We start from the raw sequence: 17331 nt of genomic DNA on the forward strand, positions 1-17331 counted from the left end.
TGGTTTAGCATTAGCTGTGAATGGGCCAATGTCAAAGCTGCCACAAGGCTGTTTGCTGGGCCCCCAGTATTGAGCATACACTTCTGGAAAACGCACCTTAACGTCTGTGAAATGACCCACAGTGAGATTATATAGGTGAACAAGGGTTCAACTTCCTCACCTTCATTGCATAGCAATGAAACTCAATATCAGCTGAACACTGGGACCTGCACAACCCTATGCAAGTTCTGGTGATCACTACATTTTTGCTGTCTGCAACAAATCAAATCCACTATCTAGGTGCACCTTAAAAGTGTTTGTGAGAATCAGCATTTCAGAAAGCTGCAGCTGCTGGAATCTCTTGCTTTCTTCAGCAGTGTTATGCTCAATCTGTGAATGCACCTATTGCTCCATCTCAGTAGAGCTACTACCTATGAGAAATGGGGCTTCATGCCAGGCTCAAAGTGCCTGGAATGAGTGATGCAATGGTCTCTCTGGCTTGGAAACAGAGCAGGAATGGAGTCAGTGGGCTTCATTTTGGCCAAAAACTGGAATTACTGGGATCTGGCTATACTAAAATACTGCCCTTGTTCTAGTCCCAAATGATGCAATTTGCATTTAAAATAAACCTGCAGGAAACGTACCTGGAAGCAACCTCCTCTTCTAAATTACAATCATGAAAGACAAACTACGCCAGGTTCTTTTTATTAAAAATATTGTAATCAGGCAGTGGCAGGGAATAGTATGCACATGGTATAATAAATAAGCAGTAAACAACAGGGTCCTTTTACGGGTTGGATATACATACATACAAGGAATACAAAACATACCAAACATCCACAGAAGATAGGAGGTGTACTGTAAATGCACAAACATTTACCAAACTGCAGCCTAATTCTATGCATATTTACTCAGAAATGAGTCCCTGTTGGATTGTAAAATTGACTTCTGCTCATGCAATAGGACTTCACCTTCTCCCTCTCCCAGCCCTCTTCACACCTCAGAATATGTGTTCTGGATGGTGGGGACTCCCCATCCAGAGCAAAATTTGGGTGTGCACAGGAGAGAGAGAGAAGGAAGCAGTGAAGGCCCACTGTGCAAGAGAAGGTTTGCACAACATTGGATTCCGCCCACTGATGTTCAGTCAGGCTTACTGCCAAGTACACATAAGATTGCAGCCTGAAAGATATACACTGTAGATATGGTCAGGCACAAGAGAGTCATGTAAAGTGGAGAAAGGGAAACAGTTTCTCTCCATGATCTCAAACCACACAACACTTGCTCCAGAGAAATCCTACTGAATAAAAGTAGGCTTGAGAATTGCAACCAAGTTTAGGTTGTTCGTTTAATGGCTAATATAAACAAAGAGCTTGGCTAAAATTCAGTTTACCACAGTTTAAATTTGCCCAGTATTGGTCCTTTGGATTCAAACCACATGCATATGTGATCAGATGCTCTTAACTGCTGTCAAATGACAGTGGCACAGGGGCGGCGGCTGTGGGCAGGATTCCTTCATTCCTAGGGGGTTAGACTAGATGACCCTCTACAATTCTGTGAGTGGAGGGACCTATGTTTACACATGGCAATAAGCTGTCCAGTGCTGAAAGGTCTGCCCCTATATTTTGTCAGTGGGGTTTTCTTCACCAATCCCATTGGTATGGCTTAGCTTGTTTTACCTTTATTTAAAACGTTGCAACAAAGCCTTTGCAAAACTGATGAAGATACATCACCAGGAGAAGTTCTGTAACATAGACCAGCCCATCCATTAGCAAAAATATGAACCTTGTGGGGAAAAGAGGCTTAAGACAGTGTGTCTGTGTGTGTGTGTGTGTGTGTGTGTGTGTGTGTGTGTGTGTGTTCGTTCCAGTCACAGTAAGTGAAAGCAGCAGGCATAAAGACAAGGCAGGCATAAAAAATAAACTAATTCCACCATACATTTGCCTCCCACTCCAAGTCACGCAGCCTGAACTGTGCAAAGTTACTTGGAATAAGAGCAATTTCCCTAGAGTTCTCAGAGCAGGAAATGCAGGTGAGCTCCTGCTCAACTTGGCCCTAAGCATGGTGGCTTCACAATGTGCTAGCCAAAGTTACAATACTGGTGGGATTCCACTGACATTGCAAATCTTGGTGGTGGTAATCACAGAGTCATGAAGGTTTGGTTCAAATGAAGCTCCTTCATCCGTCGCTGTTCATATAGGATAGGCCTGGAAATCCTGTGGTGGGGGAAAGTGTTCAACAACAGCTAGAGCGCCACAGGCCTTGTAAGTCCTGTTGGACTTGATGGGGCTTACTTCTGAGTAGACATGTATAAGACTGCATGGTTAGATTAGTGTAGTGCAACTCATGTCCCCAAAATGCTCTTAAGCAAGAGGCTGTTCTCTGGCAAATGTCTGCAGGCAGGAAAGCAGAGAAAGGAAGCTGAGAGGTGGTTAGAATTGGGCCTTTTATTATGGCGTTCATTATTTCCCACTGTTAGAATCACTGGGAGATGTTTTCTGGCAACTTAGAACTGGGGTTTTGTTTTTCTGTTCATTTCTTGTTCCTTAAAAACAGCTATCTGCAACGGAGAGAAGAAATTTTGTTAACGTAAAAGGACATTAAAGTACAATTACTGAACTTTTCAGGGCTACAGAGTCATCACTGATACAAAAGCATGAAGCAACAAAAATATTACTGGTATCTGTGAGAAGCCCATTGTAAATCCAGCATTCCACAAAACGTTTCTCAAAGCTGCCTAGGAGATTGCAGTTCCTGTCCTCCATTCTTTGCAACAAGTAAAGATGCGTACTTAAATCTTCAGACCTACTTTACAAATAACCACTTGAGGCTAGGAATAAGAATGGGATAACATGCTTGCGGTTTACCAAGAAGTGGCACAGGATTTTAATGCCAACACTATAATTAATTGAAGGCTCCCATGCTGTCACATAAGAAATATATTATCCTACGGCAGCCATTGATTAAGTAGATGAGAATCTGTTTACAAAGCCAGATCTATCTTTTCTTCAGACCAACCACCTGAATACTATTTTTGCCTTTTAAGGGATGGTGGGGAAACTCTGGCCTTCCATGAGCCTCAACCAGCACAATCCAATGTACAAGAATTATGGTCTAGCATATGTAGTCTAGCATATGAAGGGCTATGAGTTTCTCATGCCTGCTTTAAAGCTACCAACAGGCCTGAACTAGCTGTTGGACAGGTACAAATAGTATGGGGCTATGGGCCAGTAAGTAACAGCCAAAGGGAAGTCTCCCCACCACCACACAAGTCGCTCCTTTAGCAGAGGGTGATGCAATGCAACATCTGGAGCAGCAGGAGGTGGCTCTGCCAGTACTGTGCTTGTGAGTTTGCGGATCAGATGGTGTGAGCCCAAAAGTCCATAATTAGACCTGTCCTGTAAGGGTATGGAGTAGCCCAAGGTCTGTCCCTAGAAGCTCAGCTTTTGTCTGGTTTTTTGGCCAAGACTGCTTAAGAATGGCTTCCAGTGGCTTTAATGGCAGCACATTAGTGTTGATTTCATTGGGTAAAAATTATATTGATACCAACACTACCTTAATCTAGGTAGCAAAAAGAATCTGATTTAAGACATTACCTCAAGGCAACTTGTGTACCCAGCTTGCAAATATTGAAACATTTGTATAAATTCATTTTTGTCAGTCTTTCTGCTGGCAATTTTCTGCCGTGTGCTACGCAGACATTCTCCTACCACCCTGATCTATCGGAGAATTCCTGTTATTCAAATACATAATATGAATGTACGTAAGAAGTACCATTCTATGCTATGCGCATCGCATGCTGAAGACCTGTGTGCATTCCATGAGTGTGAAAGGAGGGGGCTCAATTGCTTACAGCTCAGTGTCTTCTATGACTTCAGGGTTCTCCATAGTCTGTCTCCTCCTCTTGCAAGCATCCAGCATCTTTTTCCGGGGCCCCAGTGGAATGTTGATGCTTTTCAGATCATTGTCCGAACACAGCATAAGAGCTTCCAGGTCAATCTTCTCCTTCTTGAGGATTGAAATGAACTCCGACATATGCAAGGAAGCCAGAAAGGTCTCCAGGGGGCTCGTCTCGGGTTCGATATCATCATCCAGGCCCAGCTCCACCTCATCCCACGGCAGCTCCTCCACATTCCTCTCCTGCAGGCTGTTGGCACTGCCGATGCTGTCATTGAGACTTGGCGAGCGCTGCAGGCGGTTGTGAAGTTTAACACCCATCCTGTCCTCTCCCAGCATGCTGGGGTCATCCTGGCCAATTCCAAACAGTCCGCTACTGACATAGTTCCTCCGGAAAACCATCGTGCCAAGTCCAGGTCGATTGAATAAAGAGTCGTGACCAGAATCAGTGCTGACCTCAGAATGGGCCGAGTCCATGTGCAAACCTGGGTCACTTATGGCACGGGAGACAGTATCTTCATCCGTCATAAACATGTCCCTAACGTTGCGCCGGGTCCAGTCCTTTGGGCTAACGTAGGTGCCTTGTTTCACAAACATGACGTCGTTGCCCAGCTGCAAGCCAGACAAGGACCTCACACTTTTCCTCCCATCCTCGTAGATTTTGAAGGTGCCATCCACTTGCTTCTTTTTCTCCAGCTTCTTCTGGATTTTGGTCTTGCCCTTGGCTGTGCCGTGTATGGTGGCCTGAGAATATGGCAAGGAAGTCATCATAGACATGTGCTGGAACCTCCTGCTCAGAGTGCTGCTGGAGTAGCTGGAAAAACTCATAGTGTCTGAGTGGTCAGACATTTCCTTCTTGTACCGCTTCTCCATCCTCTCATGGTGCTTCTTCTGCATCTTTACACAGTCCTTAATCCGCTTCTCTGCGTCCTTGAAGGCCTTGTCCTTCAGCTTGCTCACCAGCTTGGGGTTGAGGCCACTCTGCTTGGCAGCAATGGAGTCCAAATAACGCACACACTCCATGTGACCCTTCATGGCTGCCATGTCCAGCGGAGTGTGGTAGTCATTGTCCAAACACCAGATGTTGGCCCCAAAAGACACCAGGAAGGAGAGGCAATTGAGATGACCATTGGCTGCTGACAGATGAAGAGGCGTGTTCCCCCAGATATCACATTTGTCTGGGTCACCCCTAAAATGCAGGAAACAAATTAGTTAGTGATCAAGGAAGCCTGTATACCTAATGAGTAGATGTTGCTTAGGACTTGTGAATTGTATCAAATCAGTTTACACATTCTTATTCTGGCGTTTACCTTACCTGTGGCCCTTGTCTTAATCAATCACAGTAATTCTGGAGCATTTTCTGGAGGAGGAAATCCACACAAGCAGAATTATACCCAATAAACTTCCCTTCATCTCCTGTCAACAGATCTCTTTCCACCCTTCTCCACAATGCATTATTGACCTTTTTTAAAGCTTAGCTTCAGACCTGCTGTGCTTGTTCAGTCTTCTTCTTTTCCTCAGAGTGAGAGAGGGTATATTTGAAGTTTGGGGATGGCAAAGGTGGCAAGCAGCACTGACACTGAAGTAAGACATTGTGCACTCTCTCGACCTTTCTTGTGTGGGCATGAGGTGAAACGAATCCCTGCTTTTCAACTGCACTAGAGGTATTGCACAAATTAGAGCAGCTCCTCCCTACCCACTCACGCCTGCTCAAATGCCCTTGGTTATCTTCTCCAGAAATCCAGGACAAGTTAGCCAGGAGCACATTTCAAGAGGGAGCAAAGGTGAGTCCGCCTCCAGAACCACAGTCTTCACTAGCACCGAGCTTATAATCTGGTCACACCTTTCCCCAGCAAAGTCGGCACAATGGGAGGCTAGTATAACCAGGCATGCTAAAAGCTTCCCCAGTATGCAAACCAAGACTGTCCTGCAAACAACATTTTGTTATTTTATTTTATGTCCCGCCCTTTCCCTCAAGGAAATCCAGCTATCATGCATGTCCCCTGCACCGCCAACTTTATCGTCAGTAAGACCAAGGAGACCTAGGTTCAAATTCCCACTCATCTAGGTGACTTTGAGCCAGTCATACTACCTCTTAGGGCTTATGCACACATTTGCCCCACTCTTTCCAGGCACAGGTCAGCGCTTGAAATCTCTGTGTGGTGTTTTTGCCCCAGAGCTTTTCCTGCAAAAAACCTGCTCTTTAGTGCTCAGTCAGCACAACTGTCAATACTGGGTTTTAATATGGAATACTCTGGGGCAAAGAAAACAATGCTTGGATACAGAGCTTTAATGGATAAGCCTTGGTTATGTTGGGTTTAAAAAAATAAAATTATATTGTTATCAGTTATGATGTTTTATTTATTGTTTATGACTATTTTTGTTACATTGCAGTTAAGTTTCTTTTGTGTTGTAAGCTGCCTTGAGCATGGCTTGAACTGTGAGGTGGCATACAAATTAAATTACGTACGCATGCATAAGGTTGTTGTGACGCTTAAAATGGAGGGGAAGGGAGTACCCTGCACACTGCCTTTCCCCATTAATATTTCTTTACATTTTTATGGCTGCCCATCAGTACAGTTTTCTAGTCCACTTACAAAACATGTATGCTGCCTCGCTCTCTTTGGAGGAAAGGCAGCTTACAAATATAATACATAAAGCTGGGTGTTGTTGTTGTTGTTGTTGTTGTTGTTGTTGTTGTTGTTGTTGTTGTTTTGAGTAGTGCTTGTTAACTCCATAGGCAAAAGCAGAAGACACGTTTTTAAAAGAGCAGTGTTGCTTAGTGGCAGGCCTTCTCCCTATTTTAATGAGATGCTGGAGTGACCGATACAAGATTTCTAAGCCACCCAACTCCAGATAAGCTCTCTGTTGCGTTTCCCACATAGAGCGAAACCTATCTAACTAGCCAGGCCCAGCAAGCAGCAACAGGAGGTGGGAGGATGAAGTTGTCTGGCAGCAGAACGCTGGAACAGGTTTCCTTTTGCTTTGTAGCCCTGGGTAAGTGAGTACCATCCAGTTCGCTGCGACTCCTTCGCTAGCCTGCCCTCATCCCTTCACCTTGATACTGGCCTATCGGTAGTGGGGAACTCAGGGAAAAGATGAATATTTGATGAATTGCAAGAGGGGTGAATTATTGATGGAGATTGCTTAAAGAGACACAGAAACTGTAAATGCTGGAGCCGGCTGGGAGCTCAGGGCGTGTGTGGCATTGTTTATGTTTGTTCTGAATGAACACATGTGCATTGGAATTGGGCGTGGAGGCTTGCAAGCAGCCGGAAAAGCGGAATCAGACCCTATTGTTTTCTCCCTGCAAGCGAGAAATGCTGCTTGTTTCCCAATAAAGCAATCTATTTCACACTGATACAAAGCAGTATCGGGTGCAGGTCCAGGGCAGGAAAATGCAGCTATATCAAAGATTCTTGTTGCCAATGTAGACAATTTCATGATGTCTCTTCGGAATGTCCCAGCTTGGCGGGGCTGAAGGAAAGCTGGGTGACGGCTGCTTCCCACGTAACCTTTGGTTGGAATGTGAATTCACCAAAGCTTAGCGACTGAAACGTTAAGCAAAACCATTTAGATCCACTTCACAATGAGCATTTTTTCACTGCCCTGAGCTGGAACTTGACATAAGAATCCTGCTAGAGTAAGCCAATGGGCCACCCAGCTGCCAATGGCATTCTGTCCCCACAGTGGCCAACCAGACACCTATGGGAAACAAGCAAACATGATCCGGCCATGAGGGTACTCTGTCCTCCCATTGCTTCCTGTGACCATGGAGGCAGAGCATAGCCATCATGGCTAGTAGACATTAATAGCTTTACCTTCCATAAATTTGTCCAGTCCTTTCAAGATGGGAGCTGCGAAGTACAATACAACCGTTCCTTGCACCGCATTGTACTGCAGCCCCTCATTATTGAAAATTGCAATACAAATTTAGCCGCTAAACCATAGAGTATCAGGGCTGGAAAGAAGCAGCATGCCTCATATTGTCCTCTCTTACATTCACCCACTTGCCCAAGACATGTTAGTGCCTGAAGCAGGAAAAATCCCAGTGGAACCTACCTCCCAAATAGTGGCTAGTCTCATGACACAACTGACAGCTTGTTGCTCTTTAAATGGTACTTTGAAATCTAGTGCCCAATGTGACCTGCCGCCACCTGCTAAAAGGTAGGCCTCAGTTTGGATAGCAGCTTCTGCTGCTGCTGGATGATTTCTTGAGGCAGGTTGTAAGGGGTTGGTTGGTTTGGGCCTCTTCAAGGAAAATCAGTGAAGAGTCTTGTGGAACCTTGAAAGATTAACCATATTTTTATAGCATAAGCTTAAAACTACTACTACTACTAATACTAAATAGGATGTTTAGTCTTTAATTTGCCACAATACTCTCCTTTTTCGGTTGCAACAGACTCACTCTGGAAATTTGTTTCAATGAAAATGACTTCTTGGAGAGCCAACGTTTGAGAAGGGTCTTTACATTAAAATGGTGAGGTGTGGATTAGTACTCAAGGCAGATGGGGGATGCTGGCAGCTCCAGGCAGGGCATTAGGCAGAGTGGGGCGACCACCTGAGGGAGCAGTCCTTGAGTGTTCCTCTTGAGCACACATCCCTTCTTCCATTCCTCTCTGCTGTCACACTGCTTGTCCTTCACGCTACTGTGGCCTGGTGCCTCAGATACAGTGGAGAAAGCTGTTGCACCCCCAGTGTTGATATCAGATTCCACTGCCATTCCAATTGGTTTCTGTGCTTGGAATGTGGAGGGACGCCATCTTGTCTGCCTCAGTCAGCAAGACGACTTGAAGAAGAAGAGTTTGGATTTGATATCCCGCTTTATCACTACCCGAAGGAATCTCAAAGCAGCTAACATTCTCCTTTCCCTTCCTCCCCAACAACAAACACTCTGTGAGGTGAGTGGGGCTGAGAGACTTCAAAGAAGTGTGACTGGCCCAAGGTCACCCAGCAGCTGCATGTGGAGGAGCGAGGAAGCGAACCCGGTTCACCAGATTACAAATCTACCGCTCTTCACCACCACACCACACTTGGGTCAGCCCTGGCTCCGGGACTGCTTGATTCCCACACTGGAAGGGCTCTCATACTGCAAACAGACTCCACGACTAGGTCAAGTTTCAGTGCCAAGTGCCAGATTGGTGTGCTTTCCATTCTGCTCCAGCATAGGATTTCTGTAACCTCACTGCACGGCCGCCTCCTTTGTCTGGTATGATGTGAAGTGCTTCCGCAACACAGTTGGACACCATCGTCACGTGGGACAGGGTGCATGAGCGGGGCTACAAGGAACACGAGAGACCAAGTAGGCATGGGATGCAGGGAGAGGAAGAGGCCTGTCCAAAAACCTCCTTCCCACTTGACTGATACCAGATCATCCTTTATGGGAAATTCAGTAATCCCTGCTAACAACATCCAGGCAGGAAAAACATAATTAAGTGCAATGACTGGTGGCAGTTACAAAACCACCAGAAGCAGGAATCAGCAAGAACCAGTAACCAGGGGGAAGTCCCTTTGCTAGGTGGAACATTTCCCGTCTGGCGTTAGGGGAAGTGCATGGGAAGGGGTAAGGTTGCATCAAGCTCCAATTAATGTGAGCCCAAGCTTAATCACAGCTAATAATAATCTAATTGGCTGTGATGTTTGCTTAATTGTGACATATTGCCGCTTCCAAGCACTTACAGCGCTTCCCTTAAAAAAAAAAAATGCCACCAAAATACCCTATAGATAACTGTTTCTCAAAGAGTGGGCCGGGACCCACCAGTGGGCCTTGGGACGCTTTCAGATGGGCCTCAATGCCACAGTCTGCCCACTGCTCACTCCTCACTTGCCTTCCCTGCTTCTTGGCCACGCCATACCCTTTTGGTTGGACCAATGGCAGCACCAGCCAACTGCTTACATGGTGAGAAAACATGGCTGGAGATGGGGGGCGGGGAGGAAAGAAGGAAAGAAATGTTCCCTCTGAGGAGAAAGGACCAGGGAAGGTAATGGAGGAAATTAGAAAGTCAGACAAAAGGTGGTGGTTGCTGATGCTGCTGCTGCTGCTGTTAGCAGTACAGTACAGTGGTACCTCAGGTTAAGTACTTAATTCATTCCAGAGGTCCGTTCTTAACCTGAAACTGTTCTTAACCTGAAGCACCACTTTAGCTAATGGGGCCTCCCGCTGCCGCCATGCCACTGCTGCACAATTTCTGTTCTCATCCTGAAGCAAAGTTCTTAACCTGAAGCACTATTTCTGGGTTAGCAGAGTCTGTAACCTGAAGCGTATGTAACCTGAAGCGTATGTAACCCGAGGTACCATTGTAATTAACAAACTGGGACTAGTACATCTGGAGGGGACTTGGACTGGGGTGTTTTGTTAAGGGGGGGTTGTTGTTGTTGGTCTTTTGCATCTTTATTTACGATTTTTTGTGATTCATGTGGGAATTGTTTGGTTTTGGTTTTGTATTTTTTAATGTTGTATTTATTGTTTATAACTACTTTTGATATGTTGTAGGTATGTATTCTTTTCTGTTTTAAGCTGCCTTGAGCATAGTTTGAATTGTGGAATGGCAGCATACAAATCAAATTATGTATGTATGTATGCACGGCTTTTTTAAAAAATAGAAAAAGTTGTCGGTACTGACCATGAAGTTGTTACAGCAAGTGCCACACTTTTAACATTTTGAGGGAAAGGAGGTGCCCAGAAAAAAGCATTGTATGTATTTATGAATAGAAATGAAGAAAGCTGTTTTACATTAAAGGACCAAGTGAAATGGCAGTTGGGTCCAAGTTTAGTGTGAAAGAAAGGGAAAATAAATCACAGGAGATGGGCAAAAATACTTTGAGAGGCATGCGGAGTTGGGACGATAAAAATATAAAAGAAAAAAAATACGTTCTCTAGTTAGAAGCCTCTGGATTAGCAAATTCCGCCTAAAATGGGAAGGCCTAGGTACACCATACCTCCAGAGCAAATGTTTGTAGTAAGTAGAGCTATGGAACTCCTTGACGCAAGGAAATTGCAGTGGCAAAGAAGTAGGCCATTTCAAAAGATGGATTAGGTGTAACTAGAAGGTAGCTGCTTATGCTAGCTGCTTATGCCGAAGTCTGCATCCATCTGCCACCATTTTGTGATGGGTGTGCTTCAGTAATTTTAGCCTGTTCCAAATGGGTCCTAGGGAGCAGATAGTTTGAGAATGCCTCCCTTTGTTAACCCAACAAGTGGCCTACATTGAGCAGCCTCTTTTTATCTTCTGTAAACCTCAGCCCAATCCGTTTGTTGCCACATTTAGTGATGCAAGAGCTATAAATCAGGCCCTCACTATTTGCATACATAATATTCATGAGTAATCACAAATATTTAGGATTGCCATTTTTTGTCGCCATGGCTTCCATGCCTTAAACAGACACAGGATAGGCAGAAATGCTAAGGTTGTAGCTTTCCCCAGCCTTGTGATGCTGTCATGACAGGGTAAAATGGCCTTTGTTGAATTTCTGCTCCTTCCTGACACTTGTAAATGTACAGGATCACAGCATCTAAATGTAAAATAAATACAGAAAAGGATGCTACAACTACATTAAAGGGAACCACTGAGTTCTCTTGAAGTGTCTGCAAGATGTACAGATCACTGGGCCACTGTGGATTTTATTTTTAATTGCTCTAGCGTCACTCGCGTCCAACACATTTTTGGAACTTTATAAACAAAAAAACAAATCTCTAATATTCTGTGCTCATCTATCTCCTTGCATGTCAGCCTTCTCATGAACTGCCTTCCCGGAACAGGCAGAAATCTGAGAGGAAAGGGAACATAACAGGCTAGTACAGTGGTACCTCAGTTTACGAACTTAATCCATTCCGAAAGTCCATTCTTAAACCAAAGCTGTTCTTAAACTGAGGTGCGCTTTCCCTCATGAAATCTCCCGCCACCGGTGCCCTTCCACCGTTCGGCCTTCGTTCGTAGACAGAGGTAAAGTTCACTAACTGGAACACTAATTCCGGTTTTGCGGAGTTCATATACCGAATAGTTCGTAAACAGGGCTGTTCTTAAACTAAGGTACCACTGCATTTGGAAACATGTAATCTTTAAGTGGGGAGTAAGTGTCCATCTGTATCTTCCACTGCAGGGATTTTTTTTTCAGTGGGCAGAAGTTAGCGAGACTGAGTATAGAGGCTCAAGTGTCTTTACAACATTTGGTAAACTAAATCTCACTCCTTTCTGTAAGTCTACAATCCTCACGATCACTACTCAGTAATTAAAAATATTGCCTTGCAAATTACTGATGTCCTGACTTCAAATAGAATTAACTCAGATTCTGGGCAAGGATCAATTATTGCCATGAGTAACCAGACAAGGAAATGATCTTGGCAGTGGCGTCTGTCTAAATTTTTAAAAGACTTCTACCTCTTTTGCCCTAGAGGGCTACATAAAAATGTCAAATTAAATTTATAATTGGTGTAGAGGCTCAAGGCGGCTTATATTATTTTCCCTGCAGCCTAAGGCAGGAAGAGGCACCAACAGGTGTGCCTAGCTGGAGAATGGAAGGATGGGAGAGGGTAGCATGCATGCATGGCAAGCATGCAGGATAAATATGAAGAGGCAGGGGAGAGAAGCTATGACAGTGTGCAAAATTTGGGGTGGAGGAAGGGTACAATAGAAGGAAGACAGCAGATTGCAAAACAACCTTGCTGTGTGTTAAGCCACTAATGTGAAAACATCCTACATCAGGGATGGGGAACCTTTGTACAAGGCTGGCAGGCCGCCCACCTGTCACTCAACTGGTGTCACTATGGCAACAGGCGATGCTGCGCTTTGGAGTACCAGATCGTCAAAACTCCCAGAACTGTTTGAAAGCCTTTTGCTTTTTCCCTCCCCTCTTACTTTGGATTTGCAGCAGCTGAAGCTTAAGCTCTACCTAGATCAGGTGGAGTTCAATGCATCTGCACTCCAGAGCCTGCCTCATGGTGTTTGCTTCCTGTGAGGAAGTGTGGGATCAAGCTGAAGCCACGAATTCAAATCCAGAGCAGGAAGTATAGCTAAGATCAGGGTCTCCGCATCCTGCAATCTGAACTGCACACTGCATTTGATATACAACTGAATTATGAAAAGAGAGCATCTCTGGCATTCACCCAGGAATAAAACAAACTGGGGGGAACAACACATTATTTAATGAGTGTGTTGTTGCCAAAATAGCACACTGCCACTTGGACAGAAGGCAACTTCATTGCCACCTCATCTCCTGAAACCCTTCATTGTGAAGCCCAGCTAATCATAAGCTGGCCCATCTCCCATCTTGGGCACTGCTGCTGATGAGCTTGTCAAAAACTCACACTAAAGAGCAATTGTTTCTCTCGGAGGCTGTGGCACCAAATGCCAGCTTGCTTCCCTTTTCCCAGCCATCACATTAATTGTGTTCCTTTCCCTCATTAGCGCACAGCCGGGAGGATGAAAGAGGCCTTTTGTCTGACTAATGAACAGGGCAGATCTACCACCAAATCCTCCTGTCTTCCCCACAACCCTGCCTTCATCATGTGCTGCACAAAATACAAACATGGTGTTTCTTCAGAGCTGCGCACCCAGACAAATCCTTCGTGTGCAACAGTAGTATTGCCTCATTGTTCCCTACGTTGTGCATTGAGAGGATAAAGTGGTGCACACAGTTGATATAAGATTTGGGAGTGAGGCCTATGATCATAGCCTCCATATTCACCAGATATCCGTTTTGGAAAAGCTTAGGGAAGCAGTCCAGACAGCAATTTCTCCTCCAGTCTAGCACACCAAAGCACATTCAGCCACTGATTACTGGTGCATAAATGTCTGCAGGAATTAGTTGCAATTGTGCAAAAGTATTTGTCCAACAGAAGACCTAAACAACTGGAGCTCATAATCTTCTAAAACAGAGTTAAGTTCCCTGCCGATTTCTGCTTGCGGCAGCTAGGCAGCTGTGCCAATACAGGATATGTTACTGTCGTTAATTGGGGGACGGGGGGAGAATAGCGACATTGCAGATGCAGGTAAACTTTCCCAGTCAATACCGAGCATCAATAATTTTGCTTCTCTAAGCACAGCAAGGCCTCCTCCCTCCCTCTTGCAAATTCCGTGCTGTTTTAATTAAGCGCCAGGGTATATTTCTTCCATCTCTGACAAACTGTGGCCAATGATGAAAGCACCTTTTAAAGAGCCAGCCTCATCTGTCTTTTCCTAATAACATCCATCACCAAAAGGGCATGAGCATTCCTCTCTACTATATCCTCCCCACTGACAGCAAGCACATAGTATTTTCAGTTCATTAAACACTAGCTGAGCTGCAAGGAAGACGCTCATCCAGGACCATCTATTCCAGTCCAAATGTATCATCAAGTACCTTTCTGCAGAAATCCACATTTAAGCCCCTTTGAGGGGTGGCAGAATTGTATGGAACTGCAGCCAACACTGAAAAATTAGGGGAATGCCGCTTACCCATCAGATAATAATGAGAGCACTCATATTTAGTGCTCAGAGGAGAAACATATAAAAATGTGTGCATTAGCAATCATGGAAATCAAAAAGCCTCAATGTAAGGGAAGTCAGTGTAATGACTTGTTCTTTGCTTTCTGTGCAAAAGCTGAGATTTCAAAAAGACCTTTTGAAAGGGACCTGCTTTGGCCCAAAAGGTTATAGGCCCCTGTGCTTCTCCTGCACACTGGAGCTATCTGAGAGCTGCTTGGACACTTCAGCAATTAAGCAGCATATGAATACCTTCAATAAACAAATACTTTGAATTTCTAATAGTCCAGCAGCACCTGCCCAAGCAATTTCGGCAAACCTCATACAGTACTAGCTATGGTCCCTGGTCAACTGATCTATGCTGGAGCTCTGTACTGACTGGCCTCAGGTGAACTTCCATTCCTGTGCCTCAGTTCATTTGGGGAATGGGAACAACAGCACTCCAATCTTGCAGATTTGTGAACAGCAGTGGCTGAAATGAGGACACCTTAGATTATTTGTTCACCACAGAACTCATAGCCTTCGTCCAATAGATAGAGCTGCCTTTGCACAGTGCCAATCTTCAACAGATAATCAAAACACATATTTTCATCTTGTAAAAGTTCAGCTTTTTTAGGACAGCATAATCTAGGAAGAGGATCCAGTTATCCTGACACCTCTCTGCCTCTCAGATTCTTCCTCTTGCAGCTTCTATGATTAACACCATCAGTGATTGTGATGGAGAAGATAAGAGCAAGGGTCTGATCTGTGTTTTAGCACACTTATTTTGCAGGCCTCCTCCATCCTTCTCAGCACACTGTCTTCAATGGATTTTGGAGGGGGTGCATAGATAATTAATACCCTCTTCAAACTATAACAAAAGAGCCGATACATCCCCATCAATGCCTCAAGAGCCAGAGTTGGCTTGAAAAACAAATCGCTTTGGGGAGAGAGGGGTGTCGAGAGATCTCCTCCATCCAGCTCCCACATGTAACAGGTTTGGTAGGTTTTTGTAGTGCTTCAAAATGCACGCAAAACCTAGAGGTAATAGAAATGTGAGTGCATGGAGGAAGCAATGCTAAAAAACCACTTTCATGTCTCTTTAAAACTATTGACACACATAGCAGGAGAGAGTTACCAACCCCTGCCTTCACCAGATAAAACAAGAGAACGGGGCTAGAGTTGCCAGCCAAGCACCAAACATCTTAATCAACACTGAGAGAACACAGTGCTGCGGTCTGTCCATTCATGATAGTTTTAAGGGTGAAATCTGCAAGCGAGGGAGACCAATCCAAGACATTCACGGGCAGTGAAATATACAACGGTTAAAAGATGGGATAAGGTGATGGGGGAGGAGGTTTTCTTGCCCACTGACCCAACACAGCAGCTGCACCGAGTCAAAAGCTTCTCTGCTTTCCCAACATGTCCATATGGGAAATTTAGGCTAGCACAGATTTACACATTCCCCCCCCCCAAAGGTGGAAAAACAAGCAGGCTCGATCCACCTGCCTCACTTTCATTCCCTGCGAGGCTGTGTGGCCTGTCAAGGGAAAGAGCCGTGGACTTTTCCCTGCATCACAGCAAAAGTCAAAACAGGGCAAAAGGCAGGACTTACCCTCTGCTAACTATCAGCCTTAACGCATCCAAGTTGCCATGGTAGGCGGCCCATAGGGTTGGGGTCATGCCATCCTCATCCAGCGAGTTGAGGTCCTTCTTGGTGGCTTCCTTCAGCAGGTCGAGGTAGCCATCCCTGGCTGCCCTGTGGTAGTGGTCGTTCATGGTGCAGCTTTACTCCCTGGCCGCTTCATTGGGAAGGGCGAGAGGGGATAGTAAGAGGACGGGCATGGAGTCTGAGGAGAGAGTTCCAGGAAAGCAGCTGGCTGAGAAAAGAGAGGAGGAGGAGGAGGAGGAGGGAGCTTTGTTACTTGGACACCTGAGAATCCCTGACCAGTGAGGGGAGGAACTCCTCATATTGAATGCATGAGATTAGTTTCTGTGGATTCCCCTGGGTCCTAAGGATTCTTTGCCTGTCTCTGGTGTGCACTTCACCTTAGCAAACCCCTTGCAGAAGACACTCGTTCTGTCCTCTTCCTAGCAGCAAAATGGGCTGGTAACACTGTGGAATTCTCTGCCCAGCTGTTGCCTCAATAGCTGAAGTTCTCGCTTTCAAGGGACTTAAAACTTTCTGGCTGCTACCTGCTATTCTGAGATATTTTCTCCCTCCCCTCTTTTCAAATCTGAGATAACAGCGTTGTTGTTGTTTTGAAAGGAAGTTTCTGGGAGGGATAGTTGCCGCATACAAAAATCCACTTTTGAAAAGGCTTCCCTCCACAATTTCCACTCAACAGAGAACTCTACAACTGTGCGAAGCAGCGAAGCAGCTGACTTTTAACCAGTTAGCCCCTTGCACCATCCATCTCAGTATTGTGGGCACTGACTGGCAGCTCTCCAGGCCTTCAGGCAGGGGGTCTCTATCAGTCCTACCTGGGAGGGGTGGGCAATAGCCCTGGGACCTTCTGCATGAAAAACACCACCCACTGTGCTCTGGCACTTCCTCCAGTGTTTACCCAAGTGAGAAGGCTCAATTTCAGAACAGCAGTAGTCGTCTTCCAGGAATGTTCTTCAGAATTGCTTTGTGCCTGTTTACTACGCAGTGTATGCCCACATCTAGTGCAGGGTGCGCATGTGGTGCCTGTACGATGCATGTGCTTCCAGACACCTGTTTGTTGCATCAACCATCTTAGTATGCGTGACCTGAATTTCAAAGGGCTGTGAGTGACCACTAGTTCCCTCTTCCTGGCTCTCTTTGGGAATACCTGGTCTTCTGGCGCCATCTGTTGCTCAGAGAATGAAATTCACTTAGAAGCTCTACCAGAAATGAGTGGCACTTAAATGGCATAAGCTGTCATGGACTAGTGTCCAGAAATGTTTCTTTCCTTCCAGCCTTATTGAGCATGGAACTGCATGATTCACTCCTGCAGTTTTCTTAGGATAAATGGCTGCAAATGGCATTCTATTG

General features: G+C 45.3%; 1 protein-coding gene across 2 annotated transcripts; it reads right to left on the reverse strand.

Annotated features, from left to right (window-relative positions):
- Positions 1 to 677: 677 nt before the first annotated feature.
- Positions 678 to 17226, reverse strand: USH1G (USH1 protein network component sans). Of its 2 annotated transcripts, XM_028716823.2 has the most exons (3): positions 15928 to 17224; positions 3830 to 5062; positions 678 to 2536 (listed from the first exon to the last, which is right to left on the reverse strand). In XM_028716823.2, the coding sequence occupies exons 1-3, from the start codon at positions 16089 to 16091 to the stop codon at positions 2533 to 2535; spliced, it is 1401 nt and encodes a 466-aa protein (XP_028572656.1). In that variant the 5' UTR covers positions 16092 to 17224; the 3' UTR covers positions 678 to 2532. The 2 variants fall into 2 exon arrangements, with proteins under 2 accessions (XP_028572656.1, XP_077780307.1); XM_077924181.1 differs by lacking the exon at positions 678 to 2536 and having other exon boundaries at positions 3317 to 5062; positions 15928 to 17226.
- Positions 17227 to 17331: the final 105 nt, after the last annotated feature.

Source organism: Podarcis muralis, chromosome 2 (assembly GCF_964188315.1).
Source record: "Podarcis muralis chromosome 2, rPodMur119.hap1.1, whole genome shotgun sequence".
NCBI classification, from domain to species: Eukaryota; Metazoa; Chordata; class Lepidosauria; order Squamata; family Lacertidae; genus Podarcis; species Podarcis muralis.